At 33.3% G+C, this 23193-nt stretch overlaps 1 protein-coding gene across 2 annotated transcripts in view; it reads right to left on the minus strand.

Moving 5' to 3' along the window:
• LOC127701133 (uncharacterized) overlaps positions 1-21903 on the minus strand; it is a 131195-nt gene extending 109292 nt beyond the window's left edge. For both annotated transcript variants that reach the window (XM_052204924.1, XM_052204923.1), the window contains exons 1-4: positions 21806-21903; positions 9679-9746; positions 3685-3831; positions 2934-3028 (exon numbers count right to left, since the gene is read on the minus strand). In XM_052204924.1, the coding sequence (XP_052060884.1) occupies positions 2934-3028; positions 3685-3831; positions 9679-9702 (266 nt within the window). In that variant the 5' untranslated portion in view covers positions 9703-9746; positions 21806-21903. The remainder of the gene's footprint in view (positions 1-2933; positions 3029-3684; positions 3832-9678; positions 9747-21805) is intronic.
• Positions 21904-23193: the final 1290 nt, after the last annotated feature.

Consider the following 23193-nt stretch of genomic DNA (forward strand, 5'->3'; position numbering starts at 1 on the left):
TGTACATCAATATGTATGTTATGTAAATCCAAAGGACAAACAATGAGAGTCGTATGCAACAAACATACATTGTTTGTACCTAAATAACTATAATATAAATGAGAGCATGTCATTGTTTTGTTCCTGTTAACATTGTCATTGATATTTTTCAAGAAAGTCTATGAGGCATAGCTTATGCATTCCTGTCATTACTACATTAGCATAATAAATGCTAAAATAATTCTCAGTATGATATACCTCTTGTAAGAAATCATTATAATTGTAACAAGCCCCAAAAAATCTCAAACAGATCACATTGAATCGTAATCCAAAAAATTATGACGTCTTGAATTAACCACCCTCTTTTATTCTAAAACGATAATTGCGGTTGTAAACAGACTTTGGTTTATTCGCATGACGATTACATATATAACTATATATTTTAAAAAGAAAATAGAGTTTTACCATGAATAGTTTCCTGCACGTAGTCTTTTTCAGTAAAATGTGCCTTGCAAACAACAGCTGATTGAGATGGACTCCACGATTTCATCGTGTTCTCGTCCAATCTGCGTATGGGCCATGGCGTTGATCCAACTTTTCCTTCTTTTTAAGTCATTTGGAAATGCATGTCCTCCTCTTAAATGACATCCAGGTACACAACAACAAGTACTTGGCATCGTTAATTAAAAATGCAACTGTAATAGTTGCACAGTGCAGAAACTGGAAGTTGAAGAACAGGATCGGCTACCACAGCGCCACCTATTCAGGAACGATAATTTGCTACTTTATATAACTGCGAAATAACAATAACGTTAGACGGGTTCGCATGCATAAACAGAAATGCGCTTTAAATTGTATAATATTATTCATGTTCAGTCGACCTTTAATTATTATATCAACTACTGAAATGATTTATAAACATCTAGATTGCAGATAACACTCGAAATTAACCCGACCTCTTTCCACACGGAATTCAAATAATTCTAGTTTGTCAATCGGTTGACTGCTTATAATGTAAAATACAAATATATCAAAAGTTTTTAAAACTAACAAAACACAATGATCGTTTCTCTATTTCCCAATGTAAATGAAATGAAACAAAAAACATTTTATATCACAATAAGAAGAGGAGAGAATCAACATTTTCCGGATCTACTTGGAGCCTAATGACCCCCCACGTAGATAAGTTGGATATCGCAGAAAGAAAGATTAACACGGCAACCAGAAAGGCATTAAAGCACTGCCTTTAAAAAGGAAAAAGAAAACAATTAAATTTTTCTTAGGGTGCTAACTCTTGATTATGAAGAAGCTTCTGTTCAAGTATTGTAAAAAAAGTTTTAAAATCTTTAATCAACAATGATCAAAGTGTTAACTACAAACTAAGTCCTTGTATTAGTACACAGGAAATAAATCATATTTTTTTTTTTATTTTAGAGGGATACATGTAGCTAATTAATGAACTGATACAAAAAGCAGTAACAGTAAAGTCAATGTACTTGTCAGGGCTCACACTACTTCAGAATCATAAGGAGAAGTGACTTCTCTTTTTGAAACTGAGAGGGAGAAGTGGTGAGATTTGAGAGAGAAGTGCTCGTTCGCTCGCGGCGCTACAATGTTTGGTTTTACTATAATACAAATGTCCATATGTATCTTATTTTTTTATATTGCTCAATCTGTACCTGGGAGTACAATAAAAGTAACAGTTCAAGTTCAAAGTTGTTTAATTTTATCATATCTAGTTGCACAATCATATTAGTCCTCTTGTCAGAAAAAAAACAGTTTAATATCTAGCAATAATAAAAAAGATTTTTTTTATATCAAAAAGGAAAAGAAAGTTGTTATTTCAATTTAAAATTTACTCTGTTATGTTTGTGAAATTCAGTGGTTAAAATTCTCATTTAAAAGATATATAAATTTAACACAGTTAAGCTTGGACATAGTATAGTAGTCCCAGAGTTGAGCAATTTTAATTAATAAATTGAAACAATTCATATACATGGAAATATATACATTAATCAAGTAGATTTAACCAAAAGTATGTTAATGCGCGTGGAATGCGTAATTTTTCCTTTTGGGATCAATATTCCTCTGTCAGCTGTGCCATTCATTCTTCAGTAGTCATTATCGTATGAATCCAGCTTTCGGTCATAGCTGGTCCGGTTCCGATCAGTAGTTTAGTACAAATTAGTCAAATATTTCAATGGCGGACGAAGAAGAAAAATTTACAAAAATAAAGTTAAAACGATGTTTGACACGCTATTTGGAAAGGAATATGACGTTTTTAATGCAATACATGGATAACAAATTTACTTCAGGCAAATTTCATCACGTTCTAACAAAGTAACGAACTTATTTTGCCGAAAATTAGAATGATTTGATGTACGCTTTCTAACAAGTACCGGGAGTGATAAAAAATTGTTTTTATGAAATAACATGCAACCAACTTTAAAATCAATGCTTTAACCTCTTTTCTGAAGAAAATAAATCGTTTATGTCTTTGAATTTCTTTACTTTTTACTGAAAAATTGCTGTTTCATCGACTTGGGAAAAATTGAATATTGCCGATGACGAAAGCGACTGAAAGCGAGTATCGTAAACCACAGGGCGACTAGTTTTCGCTTTTGAGGGTCGGCAAAGCGAAGTGACGGACAGGAAAGCAGCATCTTCGCCCTAGTCGCCTGGTAGCGTGAGCCCTGTTTGTATTGGAAACCTCAGAAACCGCTCAGGTAAAACATTAAAATAGCAGGTACAAAACTTCATGTCCTGATGAATCTGTGTAAGTTTGGTTGAATTCAATCAAGCTGTTTTCAATGAGTTGTGGATTAACAAGCGTGACACTGACCATGACATAGAAAACTATGACAAGACAACAGAAGTAATCCCTATTGACTCTACAGCTGGACCATATCAGACCACACAAAAATGAAATATTAACATCATCATTATTTCCTTACCAAGCTTCCTGTCCATATTTTCTGGCAAAAACACCCTCATTCCTTACTCTGTACCACTTTCTGTCCTTTTGCCTAAAGGCTATACAAATTTCACCCTGAAAGCAGGAAAAAATGTTGCGAGAAAAATGCTAGCATATATATATAACTCTATCCTGCATCATTCTTTATTTTCTACTACGGACATTTTCTGTAAAAAATCTAATTTTCATGCAAAATTTATTTCGCGTTAAGTCTGATTTAGCCAACTTCGCAACAATTCTTTTTCACAATTTTCCCTTTTAGTGATATATTTATATAAGGGAAGATCCAAGTTTTACATATTAACAACAATTTAAATTCCCGTTATTTTTCTACTCAAGAAAGTCATGAAAATTAGTTGGTTTGCAGTATCTTAAAATAAAAGAAGAATGTGTCTGAGGACATGAATACCCCCTCTCAAGCCCTGAAATTTTTCAAGTTAAAAAGGGGCATAACTATAGATTGGTAACTGACTCTCTGCCCAAATTTAATCTCTGTCTGCATGTTGTAGTTCTTAGCATTGTGTATGAGTTTTTCATAAAATTTAGATGAGACAAGCTTAAGTTAGAGTTTGGAAACTGTCCTTTCCAAGTTATAAAGGGGCATAACTCTAGAACCGTTAATGACATACTGCCAACATTTAATTAATCTGGCTGACATAAGTATATAAACTATCTTCTGACCTATTGAGTAAGTGACTTCTATTCCTGTTTATTAACAGGAAAATGCTTACTTTTGATGGTATGTATGGCTGTTGGACAGTCTGTTCCTGGTTAAAGACTTGATTTAATTCTTCTTGCAATTGTAGGAAATGTTGATGTTCCAAAGATGCTGTTTCACTATCTATTTCTCTACAGAAGAAGTGACCTGGGCTGTTTATCTGTATCAAATAGTATAATTGTATAAAAATAATTCTGAATATGTTCAATATTATACATGTTATAAGTGCATCATCCATAATGTATATATCTTTTTAAATATCAAAACTTTTAAAGAGGAGGTGCACAACTTTAGATCTAGTAGAAAAAACTGTAAATTTCTATTTGTTGCCATAGATGTACTGTAAAGGCTTCATATATTTTGAAATTATATTTATAGTTACAAGTATTTTTTACATCAAACTTACCCTTCCATGTCTTAGAAATGAAATTTTCATTGTGATTCAGATAGTTGAGATATTCCGACATTTAAGATGATTCTAACAAGCTTCATAAGCAAGATTTGCTTGTAAATTTCAATCAAGGATCATGCTATGTGTTCTTTTAAAAAAGTGATAAAGGGTTCCACAAAACCCTGTGTCTAGCTATGATTGCTGCTGTCAGTATAAAAGTGTAATGTTGACAGCTAAAAATTAAGTCCATTTATCAGAAAAAATACCAACAACAAAAATTTAATTTGAAATTTTTATTCAGATTCCTTTTTTAAATCTTGAAGAAGCTTCTGTCAAAGTTTCATAACATTCCATGAAGGTTTAACAAAGTAACTGAAGTCTGATTTTTTTTTATCCCAGACTGAATGTAAATTTATAATGTTAACTGCAAAAAACTAAGTCCATTTTTCAGTTAAATACTGAAATAAATGTGCTTCGCCAAAAGCAGCTGGATACGACTACAGATGTCCAACCCTGAACAGTTGGGGCAAAAATGGACACAATATTCAAACTTGATACAGGATTGTAATTAAATATTTGACACAGAATAAATGTAGTCAAAGAACTAGAAATTGGTTATATGATTTGAATTTATATTCAATTGAAGATTTCTTGCTGTTGTGCAATACACTGTGCTGTTGCGCAATACTTAAAAAATCTGTTTTCAGACTATATACAAAGAATTAGCAAAATAAATTGTGACCCCCAATTTTTTTTTGGAAAATTGATAATTTCTTAAATCTTGAGGAAAAAAAAATTCCCCCAAAGACAATCCCAACCTTCCTTCTGTGGTATTGAACCTTTTGCTTAAATTTCATAGAGATCCATACACTTAAACTAAATTTATTGTCCGGAAACTAAATGTCTTCGGACGACGACGAGAGAGCAATATACGAACGCAAAATTTTTGCCATGTTTGCGGTCGTATAAAAATTAAGTACATTTTGTAAATATATCTAAAAAAATTTGATTCAGACATTATTTCCTAATCATAAAAAAAGCTTTTAACAAAGTTTCTTAAAATTCTAAGATGGTTTGACAAAGTAGTTGATGTCTAAATATGTTAACTGCAAAAAAAATAGATTTTCTTATATTGATAAATACGGAAAACTGAAAATATCATTTATCCTAATTTTGCTCTGTATAATGTTTTTTTTATCATAAAAAAGTTTCTGTCCAAGTTTCTTAAAATTTCTTGAAGGTTTGACAAAATTTAGGATGTCTAAAAAACTTGAACTCCAGACTGTATCTAAATGTTAACTGCAAAAGAACTAGGTACATTTAACAGTAAAATACGGAAAAATGGAAAAAAAAATTGTATTTTCCAAATTATGCTCTGTATACAGTCTTTTGATCTTAAAAAAGCTTCTGTCCAAGTTTCATAAAATTCCAAGAAGGTTTGACAAAGTTCACTGTATCTAAACTACCCCGGCGAAAAATGTTTGGACTCAATAGTATCTAATGTCCGGTACGGTGACGGACAATCAACAGACAGAGAAATGTAGAAATTCTGTTTACTTAATTTTTGTTTTAAGTATATTGAAGAATATACATACACATATAACTATTTTCGATAGTGTGATGTAATATTTTCTACCACCGTTCTAGATTTATGGAGAAATAAGTAAAAAGGCACATCAAAATGGTGAATTGAGTGAACCTTGCCTCGAATTTGTTTAATTTCTCTTTAAATTGAGCACATTGTATGGAAAGAAAGGTACGGAAAGAAAGATATTAACACGGAGATGTCAAGACTTTTCACTATGATCGCCTCAATGTTTGCATGTCTGTGCATGGAATGAAAGAAGTGGGTCATGTCAAAATTGAAGCACCCGGTTTTGTCAATGTGTACGACCCGGTTTTGTCCTTAAATTTCACAAAGCAGACCCGGTTTTGTCATAGAAAATAATGCATAATCGCATGACGAAAATAAAAATATGGCGTTCAACAGCAGTTTGAGGGATCGTTGAAAAACATTTTCTTTCAGAGGATAACTTATAACCTTTTTGAATCCGTAAACACTTGAATTCCTGCTATATTAGAACAAAGCAAATTTCAATTTTGTTTTGTATAAAAAAAAAAAAGGAAAAATTAAAAAGAAATGAAGGTTTTGAAACGGAATTAGATTTTTTTATATCATCTATACAAATTTAAGTGTTCAAACTTAATTAGTGTACGGCTTTGAAAATTTAAGGACGCACATTTGATATGGGATTTTCTGGGACAACAAGATGGTTATCTTAGTGTCCGCTCTACTTAAAGGGAAGACAGTATAATCGGTTGAAAATAAATATTCTGAAACTAAACGTTCATTATAAAGCAAGAGAATAAGACAAATGTATGTGCATGCAGAATCGCCCAAGAAAAGGAATTTCCATGCGGCGCAAAGGATCACAATAATAGTGCGTTAAAAATCTGTTTACCCTCCTTGTTACAATAATACTAAGTATAAATTAGTATAAAAGTCTTAGGCCATCCGGAAATTGCAATAATGATTATTTGATTAGTAATTTTTATAAATAAACGATGTTTTATCTCTATTTTTTTTTTCTTTTTTTTTTTTAACATTAACAAATTCTTTAATGCACTATTATCAAGTTGTTAACAACTGCCCTATATAGTACAACTATTATATATAGGTTTATCTCTTCATTGTATAATGATTATCGTACATTGACAAGTGTTCTACAATTTAACCAATTTGGTCAAGTTTTAAATTGTCAATATGCAAGGGCGGACCGAGGCCATGACTTTTTTAAAGGGGCGTATTCATAAACGGATTTTATACCGCCGAGCGTTGCAAGGGGAACTTTTTTTAACGATTTTATGCTAAATAAAAAATCATATATAAATCGTAAAAAACATGATAAAATAATTATTTCTAGCCACCAAAAGGGGGAGGGGTCGGCGTTCTTCCTCTACTCCCCTGGATCCGCCACTGATATAATGTAACTATATCGTATACCATCATAGAATTTGATAAAAGACGAAAAAACAGAGACAGCCGCCAATCGCATATTTACTATAGGGGCTCTGTAATCAAATGAGTTAAGCCTTTTTCAACTCACTGAATTTTATAGTTTGTTCATATGTTGTGCTGTTATACCAGTTTTTTTTCTTGTTTTTTTTGGAGGGGGAGCTGGGAGGGGGGGGGGAGCTTACACGTTCAACCCCGTCATTCTGTATGTGCCAGTACCGAATCTAGGAGCCTGTAAATCGGTTGTTGTCTTTTTTTGCTGTATATCATACATGTATTTGTTATTCGTTTTTTATTTTGTACATAAATCTAGGTCGTTAGTTTTCACATTAGTTTTTTTTTTACAGTTTTCATTTCGGGGCCTTTTTTAGCTTTCTATGCCGTATGGGCGTTTCTCATTGTTGGATGCCATACGGTGTTCTATATTTGTTAACTTTTACATCATTTGGTCTCTGATGGAAAGCTGTCTCATCGTCATTTTTCACGAGCTAAATTGCCAATTAGGTTGTTCTACGAAGACGAAGACGAAGATATTGGACGTTATAATGTTGCAAACCAACTTTTATTTATAAAAAGAAATAATTCTTTCATGCCATGCTCAATGCTCATTTTAACATAGGAAGGCATTATATTTGTTAAAATTTTTAAACCAAGCGTTAGCCAGGTATAAAATATTGACAAATACAATGCCTACCTATGTTAAAATGAGCGTAGAGCATGGCATGATAGAATTATTTTGTTTCTAATGGGGAAGTTTAGAACTTGTGTATTTCGAAGCGGACATAAAATACACGTTCGAAAGGCAACCATATTGATTTGAGATATCCAAAACGTTCTAATAGATGTGGTATGAGTGCCAATGAGACAACTCTCCTTCCAAGTCACAATTTGTAAAAGTAAACCATTATAGGTCAAAGTACGGCCTTCAAAACGGAGCTTTTTCTCTCACTGTTTGTCAATGGATGAACGAATGAGTAAATATATTGTAAACATAGCGTATAGTGTAGTAAAGCATACTATCCTTACTCTTTTGATAAATTGATATGGTAACACAATCATTCCACATCTTCTTATTTTTACATCATTACAGTAGTATAGAAAACAAACAAACATTTTTGAGATGTATTTCTATTTGTATCCATCTGATGACTTAAGCCTTTTTCAACTGATTTTTATAGTTTGTTCTTATGTTGTACTGTTACACCAATTTCCCAGGTAAGGGTGAGGGTTGGGATCCCGCTAAGATGTTTAACCCCGTCACATTCTGTATATATTTACCTGTCCCAAGCCAGGAGCCTGTATTTCAGTGGTTGTCTTTGTTGCTGTGTTACATATTTGTTTTTCGTTCATTTTTTTTTGTACATAAACTAGGCCGTTAGTTTCCTCGTTTGAATTGTTTTACACTTGTCATTTCGGGGCCTTTTATAGCTGACTATGTTGTATGAGCTTTGTTCATTGTTGAAGGACGTACGGCGACCTACAGTTGTTAATTTCTGTGTCATTTGATCTCTTGTGACGAGTTGTCTCATTGGCAATCACACCACATCTTCTTTTTTCTATCATAAGGAATTAATGTAAGAACATGATATAAAGTATTTATTTCCATTTAAACTTAGTTCGAAGATAAGATCAATAAGGTATACGTATAGCATTCAAAAATGTCTACTCCCTATTTCGAAAAGTTCCCGTTTGAAATATATTTTAACACATGTTTGTATTGCAATAACATCTGTATAACATCTTTTTGACTCAAATATTTAATTTCTTCCGATGGGCAATGTCCAGATCCGTGCTAAAGTAGCTTTTCATATATTTGTGGTTTCAAAACAAAACAAAACCGGGTCCTATACTGAGACAAAACAGGGTCCTTGTGTAATAAACAACATTGACGAAACAGGGTCCTTCCATTTTGACATGACCCATTTCTTCCGTTCCATGCACAGAAATGCAAATATTGAGGTGCTCATAGTGACTAGCCATGCAATCTCTGTGTTAATATCTTTCTTTCCGTACTTTTCTTTCCGTACAATGTGCACAATTTAAAAAGAAATTAAACAAATTCGTAGCAAGGTTCACGCAATTCACCATTTTCATGTGCCTTTTTACTTATTTCTCCATTAATCTAGAACGGTTGTAGAAAATATTACATCACACAATCGAAAATAGTTATATGTGTATGTTTATTCTTCAATGTCATTAAAAAACAAATAAATAAATAGAAATTCTACCTTTTCTCTGTCTGTTGATTGTCCGTCACCGTACCGGACATTAGATACTATCGAGTCCAAACATTTTTTGCCGGGGTAGTTAAGACACAGTGAAGTTATTGATGTCTAAAAAAAAATATTTAACCACAGACTGAACATGCTGAACCTAAACATGCTTAATGTTGATCATGACACCACCTTTTAAATGTAAGATATCTATGTCAAGCTTCCACCACAAAATGTTGCAGGCTCAATAAAAAATTCAGTAAGCTCTCAAATTCAGTTTATTGAATTCAATGCTAGAATTTGAGTGGAACTTTATTGAATGATTTTGATGTGTACTGTATAAATGGTTGAACAAGTAAACTTTTCATCTTTAATATGTTAACCTACCTCTTGTATCTGGATAGTGATCATCTTCTTTGCAAAATGATTCTAAGCATCTATGACATCACTCATATCTAAAGTAAGAAGACGGTATAATTAAACTAACACATATCTAAACTAAGAAGATGGTATAATTAAACTATTAAACAGGAATTAAAGGTTTACTAATAATTATTATAGAGATATACTCAATTTCAGCAAAAGACTTATTGAACCTGCTAAAGCACACATACAGTAAATTATCTTCAGTTTTGTCATTTTTGTCTCGCCTTAACGGAGTCAAAAAGCGAGACATAGGTATGCTGTTTCCGGCGGCGGTGGCGGCGTCAACAATGTATTAGTTTGTGATTAGGTCTAGTTCATGGTGAACCACTAGTGGTAGGTTAATGATATTTGGTATGCAGTTGTATTAGCATTGGCACATCTCATTACCATGGAGATTATTTGGCCCCGCCCCCTCAGTCAAGGTCTATTGACTTTGAAACTTTTCATAGTTTACATGTATTAGTTTGTGATTAGGTCAATTTACGGGGAACCACTAGTGGTAGGTCAATGATATTTGGTATGCAGATTGTTTAGCTATGTACCTTCAGTCATGGTTCATCTACTTGAATATTTGCATAACTTACATGTTAAAGTATTGCTATTTTAATTTCAACATTTGCATTATCAAAATTACAAAAAGGCGAGACATATCTCTGTGATAACAGTTTATTATCAATTAGTTACATCTGAAAGTTGCTGCTTAATAAGTGCACTTTTTTACATTTTGCTAAAATCCAAAAATTAATCTTTATTGTTATTTGAATTTTTATTCCATTTGGATACCTTTATGTTATTAATATTCGAATGTGGTATCAAAATCCTGTTTGGGCATTTATTTCCAACCTCATATTGGTTTGCTTTGTAAATACGGTTAAATACACGATTTTTGGTTAAAATTGGAAAAAAAATTCAGAAGCAACATAACGAAAAGGTCAATTGAGTCTTTTAGAATTTTGACAGTATTGAGGGGGTAACACAAATATGTTCCTCTCTTTTATTTTTCTTACATTTACACAATGGATGGTTAGCATGGTTAGGAGTCAATACATGATTTGCCAAAGTTTTTTAACATTCACTGTGACTATTTAATGTTCAGGTTATACTAAATATGACCAATTTAAAACCAATCTGATAGGAACAGCCATAACTTCTCAAAAGCATAGTAGAATCTTGCCAATCTGATGGATCATGAGTCAAGCCATTTCACACTAATTTTTACAGGATGTTCTTATGTTGGCTGTTACACCACTGTCGGGGAGGGTTGAGCACTCACAAACACGTTTAAACCTGCCACATTCTATATGTGCCTGTCCCAAGTCACAAGCCTGTTATACAGTGGTTGTATTTGGTTGCTGTCTGTTTTTATTTTTTGGGGTGATTGTACAATCAATTGTTTAAACTGTTTCACATTTTTATGCTTATTTTGGAAGGCCATATGGTGACTTATAGTAATATAGTTGCTTAAATCCATGTCAGTAGGACTCTAGTTGATAGTAGTCTAATACATTGGCAATTATACCATATGGTCCTTATTTTAGATATAGAAACATATTTTAAAGTATATCTGAAAATTCTTAAATATGTATATCGCTGGAAGTTAAATTAATGATTAAATAAATACATTTTTCATTTTGTGACATAACATGGATTGGATGAAAATCCCTAGTAAACATTGTATAAGACCATGTATATAAAACAGGTTTGGTTTATTACCTAAAAGTAATAAATTCAGGGATAATTTTTTCAAATGATCGCAGGGACTAACTTTCTTTTTAACAATAAAACAAGTTGCTTTTTTTAAAAAAAAAGACAATACGTGAACCTTAGAACTTTTTTATTCTAATTATTAATTCAACTGAATAAGAAATTATATATCAGTGTTATCTTGGCCATGTGTGTGGAGGATAATATTTTCTTTTCATTGTAAATCATTACAATTTTGGCATGTTGAGAGAAGTGTTAAATATAAAGCAAGGAGAGAGAAAAAAAGATTCCCAGACGTATAATTTCTTAAAGAATAATAATAATTCAAAACATGGAGGACACATGTACCTTCTTCCAAAAATTCATAAAATTAATCTAGAAATAAGTAATGAGGCATTGCGAACTGGTCAGCTAGCAGGACACATTAATGTTCGTTACCAACCAATCATCAATAAGTGTAACTCTCCCTCGAGAGATACTTACTTGATCTACTAGTGATTATAAATATAAAAAAGAAGATGTGGTATGATTGCCAATGAGACAACTCTCCACAAGAGACCAAATGACACAGAAATTAACAACGATAGGTCACCGTACGGCCTTTAACAATGAGCAAAGCCCATACCGCATAGTCAGCTATAAAAGGCCCCGAAATGACAAATGTAAAACAATTCAAACGAGAAAACTAACGGTCTAATTTATGTACAAAAAATGAACGAAAAACAAATATGTAACACATCAACAAACGACAACTACTGAATTACAGGCTCCTGACTTGGGACAGGCACATACATACAGAATGTGGCGGCGTTAAACATGTAAGCGGGATCCCAACCTTCCCCCTAACCTGGGACAGTGGTGTAAAGTACAACATAAGAACGAACTATAAAAATCAGTTGAAAAAGGCAAGTTAACTCATCAGATGGATACAAACAGAAATACTACACAGAGTGGACGTGGCCGGGTACTTGTATATCCCAACAACAAATAGACACTAAGTACAGATCTGAGAGTACTCGCAGTTACTGACAGCTAGTTCAAAGCCACTAACAACTTATTAAAAAAATCATGCATCTAAGACTAAATTATCAATAAGTACAAATCCAACATCCAATTATTGAAGAGGCATGCAACTTTTACATTCAAGATACAAAAAATTTCATTAATAAAATAGAGTCACACGAGGTAAAAAAAGTATGCAATCTTATTGCCTATGATGTACGTCAATGTACACACATACGATCATTGATAATTTAGAAGAAACTGTTGTCAATGCATTAGAATTTATTGACACACAGGAGAATATACTTTAAAGATTCTCAGCAAAATAGATTTAACTGCATTTGTTAAATTCATTCTTAGAAACAATGAATTTGAGTTTAATGGACTGTTATACAAACACATTATGGGAGCACCCATTGTCACCAACATGCACAGATCTGCATCTGTCTGCCCTATTCATTAAAATCTTAGATAAGTTCCAATGGAGAGAAAACATCAAATTACACTGTCAATAGGGATGACGGTTTTATGGTCTTCACAGGCAAACTAGAGCAAGTTGAAGATTTCTTTAACCTTGCAAACGAAATTGACCATCTACTTAAGTTCTGATATGAGGTGTCGACATCTAGTATGGCCTATTAAGAGGGTGGTAAAGGGTTATTCACATTCGTGCAACGTTTTCGGCCTTTTTTATTTCACGTGTTTCCGTGTTTCAACGTTTTATTTCTCGTTTTCTCGTGTTTTGTTCGATGTGCGTGCTTCGTGTTTTCCCTTAATTATTTTACGTGTTTCGTGTCGGTACTCTTATTTTTCTCGTGCTTGTCCCGCATTTGATTAAAAAGTAAACGGCTGAGTAATAACTTTTGGTACTATTTTCCTTAATATTTACGATTTTATTCCTTGGCTCCGTTTTTCCAGAGTGTTTTTTTTCGTGCAACGTTTTTGTGATTTGTTATTTCAGGTGTTTCCGTGTTCAGACCCTCCCTTTTGCCACCCTCTATTTAGATACCAAAGTGTACAAAAGTGAACGATTCCATAATAATGGAATTCTTGATGTTAAGTCACATATATTAAAAACACAGAAACGTATCAATATTTACCAATCACTAGTGCACATCCAAAACACACATAAATTTAAGAGCATTACAATGTGTGAATAATATAAGAAATTTCTACTTCTACCACTAAGTGACCACCGCCATTTGGTTGACTATCCTGTCACTGTTTGGTGTGCGCTTGCATACTTTACAAGTCAAAAAATAATTTTAACAGAAAGGAAATAATTTGTGCTGTACATAACATTTATACATGGTGCAAATAATAACACTGGACTTGAAATTTAATGTGCATGCAGTAGTCTCTTGAACGAGTCAAGACTTTCTGCAGCGGTCACTGAAATAATAGTGACATCAATGAATTAAATAAACATTTAATTAACTTACAAGATAACTTAATTGATAGAGAGTACTGTAAAATGGAAACAGTAAAAGTTGTAAAAATGTATATTAACGAACAGCCTTATTTTACTTGTTTTATTTTCATTTGAAACAGATTTTTTTGTATCTGATTTGTCAAAATGACAAGTGTGCATAATGATTTTATTGTTACAAATCAAATCCCAAAAGCCCACTTTAACTCATTATGTAGAAACCACAGCACTATTTTAAAATATCTCTCTGTGAATATCTAGACACAGATGTTTGATACCATAGGTCGTCATAATTAAATCTTGACCATTTAGCTTTCACTTGTTTATCAAAGGGTACAACTGTCAACTTTGCTCAAGTTAGGCAACCCTTGCAATGCATAAAATGTAGTTTTACAATAAATACACGTTTGAAAAGGATCTATAGATTGTTTATTATCATATATCAGATAAGTGAATTAGCGATCTGTGAAAATTCTTTATTGCCATGTTTTAAATATCTTAGATACACCATATGGAGGTGCTCTTAATTGCAGGAAGCTAATACAGATAAGATGAATAGGTGTTCCGAATGAACAATAATTTAACTTCCGAATATTCCTCCATAGACTATATTTCTAACTAATAAATATGCGTGAACCCTCAGGGGTTCACGCAATGATCCGCTGGGCACAGCTAGATACAACAGCAGAGGTTGAACCCTGAACAGTTGGGGCAAGTACACTACATTCAAGCTTGAAATAGCTCTGAATTTGGATTGTGATTAAATATTTGACACAGCATAGGTTTCTGTCACAGAATGAATGTGGTCATTGAACTGAAAATTTGAAATCGGATTTTACCTATCCAATATCCAAAATCTAAATACTCAGTTAGATTCAGCATATCCAAGTACACCAAGAATTTAATTTATTTATTTATTAATGGACAATATTAGCTAAGTTTTAAAAGGAATTTGCTTCATAAAAAAATATATATATACATATAGCATTTGAAAATCAATTCATACAGAATGTTTAACAAACAAACCTACCACAAAGTTTAAACGGTTAAAGTGACGCCACCAAAATTCAAACTTGATCTGTGTTTTGTGGTAATTAGCATTGTGTATAAGTTTCACAACATTTGGTTGAGGCAAACTAAAGTTAGAGAACAGAAACGAAAAATTCAGCAATTTTTCCATTTGTAAAGGGGCATAACTCTAGAACGGTTAAAGTGACGCCACCAAAATTCAAACTTGATCTGTGTTTTGTGGTAATAAGCATTTTGTATAAGTTTCATAAGATTTGGTTGAGGCAAACTAAAGTTACAGAATGGAAACCAAATTTGGGACGTACATAAGTATGAACAAGGGTAAAACTTAATGCCCCCTCCGCTACGGTGGGGGCATGAAAAATGAAAAATAAAATTTCAAAAATATCCTTCATCATTAACACAATGTCTTTAAAAAATCTATAAAACTTACCTCTAAATATTTTTCAAAATATGAAATAATGAATAGTAAATTTCAAGCTATATTTATACATCATTTCTCAAATTAGAATATGATGCTACATCTATTTTTAACTATGAATCTACTAACAATTTCTAATAATTGTGCAATATAGCTCTAAAGTTTGATTGTGATTAAATGCTTGACATAGCATAGGTTTCTGACTGAAGAATGAATGTTGTCTAAGAACTTAAAAATTTCAAATTGGATTTTAACCTATTATGGTTCAATATCCAAAATCTAAATACATGATCAGATTTAGCATATCAAAGAATCCTAAGAATTCAATATTTGAAGAAATCAAACAAAGTTTAATTTAGGACTTTTTGGAACTCTATGTGGACCAATTTGATAATGGGACAAAAAAGTTAAAATCTAAATACACAGTTAGATTCCGATATGGACCAACTTGAAAACTGGGCGCACAATCAACAATCTAAATACATTTTTAGATTCAGCATATCAAAAAAACCCTTGAATTCAATTTTTGTTAAAATCAAACTAAGTTTAATTTGGAACCTTTTGGACCTTAATGTGGACCAATTTGAAAACCTGGCGAAAAATCAAAAATCTAAATTACACGGTTAGATTCATCAGCATATCAAATTAAAGAACCCCAAGAATTCAATTTTTGTTGAAATCAAACAAAGTTTAGTTTTTGACCCTTTGGACCTCAATGTGGACCCATTTACTCCATTTACCATTTGGACCATAACTCCCAAAATCATTCCCAACCTTCCTTTTTTGGTATGGAACCTTGTGGTACAATTTCATAGAGATCCATAGACTTATACTCAGGTTATTGTCCGGAAACATGAAAATCCTAGTTTGTATGGTCCCTTATTGGCCTCTAATTTCTAAAAGGATTGGGTCATAACCCCCAAAATCAATCCCAACATTCCTTTTAGATATGGAACCTTGTGGTGCAATTCACAGAGATCCATACACTTAATGACTTATACACAAGTTATTGTCCTGTTAAGAAAATGCTTGTTTTTGGCCCCTAATTGCTAAACAGTTAGGACAATAATCCCCAAAATCAATCCCATCTTGTGGTACAATTTGGAAGAAATCCATACACTTATGCTCAAGTTATTGTCTGGAAACCAAATGTCTTTGAAGGATGACGACAACAATGACGACGCTGACAATGTGATAACATTATACGAATACAAGTTTAACGCACAACTCTGATTCATTCTACAGCTTTTGCTTTTCTTTTGGTCCTTTTTGGTCTTATCAGCTCTTCAATGTTTGTATTAGGGTTTTGAACTTTCAAATATTTTGGCCTCAAGCATCACTGAAGACTGAAGAGATATTATTTGTTGAAATGCACATCTGGTGAAGTAAAATTGGTATCGTTTATGTAATAAAGAAAATCAATTATAACAAAAACATCCAAACTATGGGCATTAGATAATGCTGATTTCATTCACACTGACTGTAGAGTATGTAAAAAATAATTTCCAGCACTAGTATTATTTTTGATGGATTAGCATATGCACATCAATATTTTCAATCAGGAAGGCCCAAATTCAATGCACACAGAAGACACCATTCATTGTTGAGGAAAACAACACTCACATTACTGCATAGCAAAATGCATTTAAAAGCCTTCTCTCAATACACATGTCTATATGGTGTCCAAAATTTCAGAATTTTTCATTTATTAAGCAAATTATTTAAATACTTAAATTTCAATGCATGTTTTTACATTTTCTTTTTTTCTTCCAGATAATTCATCATTCACAACTTTTATGTGGTTGGTGAGGGGTCTTTTCATAGGGTGTTGTAATGTATTTTTGATTGTCTTTTCATTTTAAATTTTTTTAGTAAAAAAGCATTTAAAAATTCTCTTTTAAACAAGAGTGTACAAGCTGAAATGTCTCGCCTGTTTTTCTGACCATTGATTTTATGTTGGAAGTCTTAAAGAGAAAGGTTTTACTATAAATGTCACATAAACTTAACATTTTTAAAGATCCATGACACTAAGGTCAAGGTCAGATTAAAAACTGTCACACAGACATCATCATCATCACAGTGCACCTTACAATTATTCCATATACCAAAAATAGTTGACCCATTGGTTATGGCAATTGAAAAACAGGCCAAAACACAATAAAATGCGCAGCTTGATACGACCGCAGAGGTCGAACCCTGAACAGTTGGGGCAAGTATGGACACAACATTTAAGCTGAAAAAAAATGGAATAAACAAATGTAAAATTAGTTGTATTTTGATGAGTTTAGATCAGGTAATAAACAAGTTAATATTATGCAATTTTGTTAATTGTTACAAGTGAATCACTGATAATTGTGATCCAATTATTGGTTAATTACAGATCAATATAGCACTGATTTTACAAGTAATATATAACCAACTTGCATTCTTTCACATGTATATATATATATTTATACTAGAGATGTCAACTTGGTGAACAATTATCAATCGAGTATTCGTTGGTTTCATCTAGCGATACTCGAGTACTCGCTCGGGAATATATCTACAACATGAAAACACTAAAAGACGTATTTTACATTCTGTGGTTTGTTAACGGATGAAAAACCATCTACATTAGTATCTGGGACAAGGAATTACACACCATAATTAATAGTTCATTACCTACAAGTACTAATTAAGTAAAAAACAATAATCTAATCAATATAATTTAATAAACACCTATTTAAAAATTATAACAAGGAAAAACCATATCAAACAATAGTATTTGGTAATCGTTAAGAAAACACATATATACAATGTAATGTTTACAAAGGCGTAAGGATTACAAGTTTTAACCATTTACTGAGGGTAACATGAGGATAAAACGAATTTATTTCATTTGGAAACATTTTCTTGTCAACTATAATTATTGGGGCAGTTGTTTTTGCAACTTGGTAATTACAGTCTTGCAGACGAAAATATTTTCTCTGACGGTACCAATGTGACAGAAAGGCTAAGACATGTTTAGTTTAAAGTGTTAGCCTAGGTATAGCCCATGTATTTTCGGATGGCATTTTAAATCACAATGTAGCACAAGGATTCGAAACAAAATGTATTTTATTTACTAGCATGATTAATCAGTGATGCCTATTTAATTTTCCCAGAGAGATTCTCAAGAAGATCAATTTTATAAAGAAGACAGCAATAATCTAACAGGAAACCGATAAGTCGAGTATGTTTTCGATACTCTATACTACCGAGCGATACTCGAATACTCGAGTACTCGTTGACATCCCTAATTTATACAGATTCTATATTTTATCTTTTCATTGTAAAAAAAATTTCATCCTATTATTCTATATCAATTCTTCTTTGAGATTGCTTCCCTTGAGTAGTTCCAGTAGATACATTTTGTACTTAGCCAGCCGTAATGGGTTGAACTAGGGAAGTAAACGCGGTACTCCTTTAGCTCAGACCTGCCAACTTTTAAAAAAGCCAGCCATAATGGGTTGAGCTATGGAAGTACCACGGTACTCCTTTAGCTCAGACCTGCCAACTTTTAAAAATACCCATAGGGGTTTTAGTGCACGACGAGATTTTCCTGTAAGGGTTACAATTTTTGCGGTGTTTCTGTGTGCAAGCAGTTTTTTACTCTTGAAATAGTCTCATATCTCTTCATTTTTCTTCTTTTGGTATACTAATGATGAGCTAATAAGCCTCGATTTCTTTTATTTTCATGATTCTTGAACTTATTAATTGGTAAAATAACTTAAGAATAGAGAAAAATGGCCTAAAAAAATAAAGGATACAAAATGAAAACCCTCCCACCTTTCCCCCTCCAAAGACCTTCTTATCTTTGCACCAAGTTCAAAAGACCTAAACCGAAATGTCCTAAAGTTAGAAGGATGAAGACAGATCTTGAGTTAGTCTATCAGAAATGAGAAATGGGAAATGGATAAAATTAGAGTTATCTTTCTTGGTATTCAGAGGTGCTGCTACCTGAAGAGGCTTATACACAGTAGAAGTGAATATAATATGGCGTCGATTTTAAATCAGAACTGGACAAAAACAAGTCTGATTTCAAAACTTTAAACGATTTTTCTAATGAGTTCATTACAGTTTTCGTCTTTCAGTTAATTACGATTTTGTCATGAAACTTCCGGTAACGTTGCAAATTGTGATCGTATGATAAATTGATTAAAATTGAAATGCCGACTGACCATTTCTATTTACAAATTAATTAATTTTGAGGATTATTATGACCCATCAGATAAGCATATTACCTGTAACAACAATTATGACACCTGTTGTGAATGCTGAATAGCTTGGGGTCGTAAACTTGTCATAAATATGTTGCCAGGTAAAATTATAGATTTATAGAAATTGATCATAAAAACTTCAAAATCGGAAACCAACAATGTTTTTGGGTAGATTTTGTGAAAATCAGGATTTTGACTTGTTCTACAATCCCGATATCAGGATTTGGGTTGAGGCATAAAAATCGGGATGATACTGCCAAAATTGAGATAGTTGGTAGGTCTGTTAGCTCAGTTGGTTAAAGAGCTGACTTCGAACACAGAGGTCCCTGGTTTGAGTCCCAGATGAGACAATGTGATTTTATAATAAGAATCATGCTCTCCAGTTACAGTTGGTGCCCAACAAAAAAATCTACAGTGGTTAGAGAGGATTTCTAGCCAGGGTATAAGATGTGAAAATCATAACGGTATGATGACTCTTGGGGTGGGGGTAGTAGATACTATGCAACCCGTAAGAGATTGAGCTAGGCAAGCACTTCTTTAGCTCAGTTAGTGTGAGCGTAGAAGGGAGAAAATCTGATACTATCAATGTAGAATCAGGAGTCCCACAAGGTTCAGTACTCGGACCCAGTTTGTTCCTCTTCTACATAAACAACATACCAGAAGATATTCGCTCAAGGGTTAGACTCTGCAGATGATACCATAGTATATCTTACCATTGCATCAGACGCAGACAGTGAGAACTTACAAGAGGACCTCAACAAACTGGCAATCTGGGAAACAAATGGAAAATGGACTTTCATCCCGATAAATGCAATGTACTAACAATTTCAAGAAAACTCAAACCTATTGTTAGAGAGTACATACTGCATGGCCACACCCTTGAATCTAAAATCTGCTAAATACATGTATCTAGGTGTACATCTCAAACTTGAAATGGAACAAACACATCAGAAACATATGTAACAAAGCAAACAAGACCATTGGATTTCTGAAACGAAACCTCAACATCTATAAAACCACTATAGAGGAAACTGCGTACAAATCCCTAGTCAGACCAACCCTTGATTATGCATGCACAGTATGGGACCCTTTCCAGCAGAACAACAAACACCGGCTGGAAATGGTACATTAGAAGAGCAGCAAGATATGTCACTAATAGATATATATATGCTTACCCAACTCGAATAGAAAACCCTTGAAGTTCGGAGAAAAGCAGCAAGACTTACAATGATGTACAAACTTACCAACGGGATGGTTAATGTTAATACAGAAGACACTCTCACTCCACCAGACAGAATATCCAGTAACTTAAACATCAACGGTTTTCAATATCCATCATGTAGAACAGAATTGAGGAAAGAATCGTTCTATCCAAGAACAATAAGGGACTGGAACGCACTACCACTCAACACCACCAGTGCAGGTAGTCTTGAATGTTTTAAGACTTTCCTACATGAGACAATGTAGACCATCATCCAGGATGTTTTTAACCTCACTGTTACTGTACATGTGTATATGGAATGTATGGCACAAATCTTCACATTATTCTTATATCAAATCTTTACCACTGATTATTTTGCCACTTTTGGATGCGCATGTAACAGTGGCAAAATAATCAGTATATTGATGGTGGCCGCATAATGGTAGAAGTAGAAGACTTCAAACACAAAGGTCCCAGGTTTGAGTCCCAGAGGAGACAATGTGATTTTCTAATAATAATAAGAATCATACTCTCCAGTTACAGAGACATAATTTACAGAATAAATTTAAGTACTGTAGATCAAAAGTTACAAGTAAATATGTAGCTCCGGATCACTGAAAAATTTAGTTAACTAATACTACTAGAAGTTCCAAGTCCCTTTGACACTGATTAAGTCCCAGGTATTACCCGAGAAATTATTAATACACTGGTCTGAGTGGTCCATCATTTCTTTTAAATAGCGTTCAGATTCTACACCATGGACTCTTTTTTCATGCGATGATAAAGGTCCCCTCCTCATTTTTGGCACAGAGGGAAGGGCCTTTGTCATCGCATGAAACAAGTTCCTATGATTTGTCCGCCCTGGAGGTGGAAATATTAAAATAATCCTAAACACACAGGCACTTGTTTTCTATCCATGGCAAGATCTACTATCCATGGATAGAAAACAAGTGCCTGTGCCTAAACATACTAAAAATGACATTATAAACTTTAAGTCGAAAGGCATATTCATATAGCATCTTAGCATGCTTAGTGTAACTGGAGGATAGCAAATCTTTACATACGTTAGGAATCTTCGTAGCAATGTACAACATTAAACTTTAATTTAAAGTTGAAATTGTTTTCCATACATGTGCCACTTATCATCTGCAGCATCCAGGGGAACTAATCAGGGGAAATTAGAATTAGGACAACTCGGACCAAGACTAGTCGGCCACTAAAGACATCCTCCGTGTTACTCCTTTTCCAACAATACTTGGCCTCATACTTGATGTGTTTAAAGATTACGTATCCATCTCGTACCGTATCCATCTCGTCCCGTCTTATCGCTGCTGTGTTTTTTTTTTTTGTATCACGGTCCGTTTTATAAGTTTGCTAGCTACCTGCTCTGAGACTATTACAACACAAATATATAGTTGTATGGACAGTGTTTTTAATTTGCTTTTAATCCCCGTGCTTGGCTTCGAGTCATTATATATGTGTTCGTTATATACAGTGACATTTTAAAGTGCCTTTGATTCATATATGTAATCGTGTAAGATCTTTCTTATGCCTCGTTCACACGTACGTTAAATTCGAATTGAATTCGAATCGAATGCGAATTCAATTCGCATTAACCAATTCGCATTATAAATGCGTTTTCGTTAATGCTTCAATTCGAATTAAAATATAAAAATAAGAAGATGTGGTATGATTGCCAATGAGGTAACTCTCAACCAGAGACCAAATGACATAGAAGTTAACAACTATAGGTTACCATACGGCCTTCAACAATGAGCAAAACCCATACCGCTTAGTCAGCTATAAAAGGCCCCGAAATGACAAATGTTAAAGAATTCAAACGCGAAAACTGACGGCCTGATTTATGTATCAATCAAAAAACGAAAAACAAATATGATATACAGCAACAAACGACAACCACTGAAATACAGGCTCCTGACTTGGGACAGACACATACAGAATATGGCAGGGTAAAACTAGTTTGTTGGCGCCAAACCCTCCCCCTTAACTGTGTAATTTGATTTTTATGGGGGGGGGGGGCTAGGATGAAATTTGAAAAAAAGGCAGGACAGGAGTTTTGAGTAAAAAAAAAGGCAGGATGAGCAACTTGGCAGGATGACAATTTAAATTAAAAAAAAACAGGATAAACTAATAAAAAAAAGGCAGGACCGAATAGGGTGAAAAATAAAAAGGCAGGACAGAGATTACAACTAAAAAAAATGCAGGACACAATTTGTCATCCTAGCCCCCCCCCATAAAAATCAAGTGGTAGCTCCCTAAGGCAAGATATGAGGCAGATTTAATTAACTGTATCTGTTGTACCAGAATCCTTTATTTATTTTAAGGATATACTAAAATATTTCGATTTTTAACAGTTTGACTGTCCCTCTGGTATCTTACGTCCCTCTTTTAAGATAAATGTATCCTGAAATCGACTGATTATGGAGGTCCC

The sequence above is a fragment of the Mytilus californianus genome, unplaced genomic scaffold (genome assembly GCF_021869535.1).
Source record: "Mytilus californianus isolate M0D057914Y unplaced genomic scaffold, xbMytCali1.0.p SCAF_5, whole genome shotgun sequence".
Classification (NCBI taxonomy): Eukaryota; Metazoa; Mollusca; class Bivalvia; order Mytilida; family Mytilidae; genus Mytilus; species Mytilus californianus.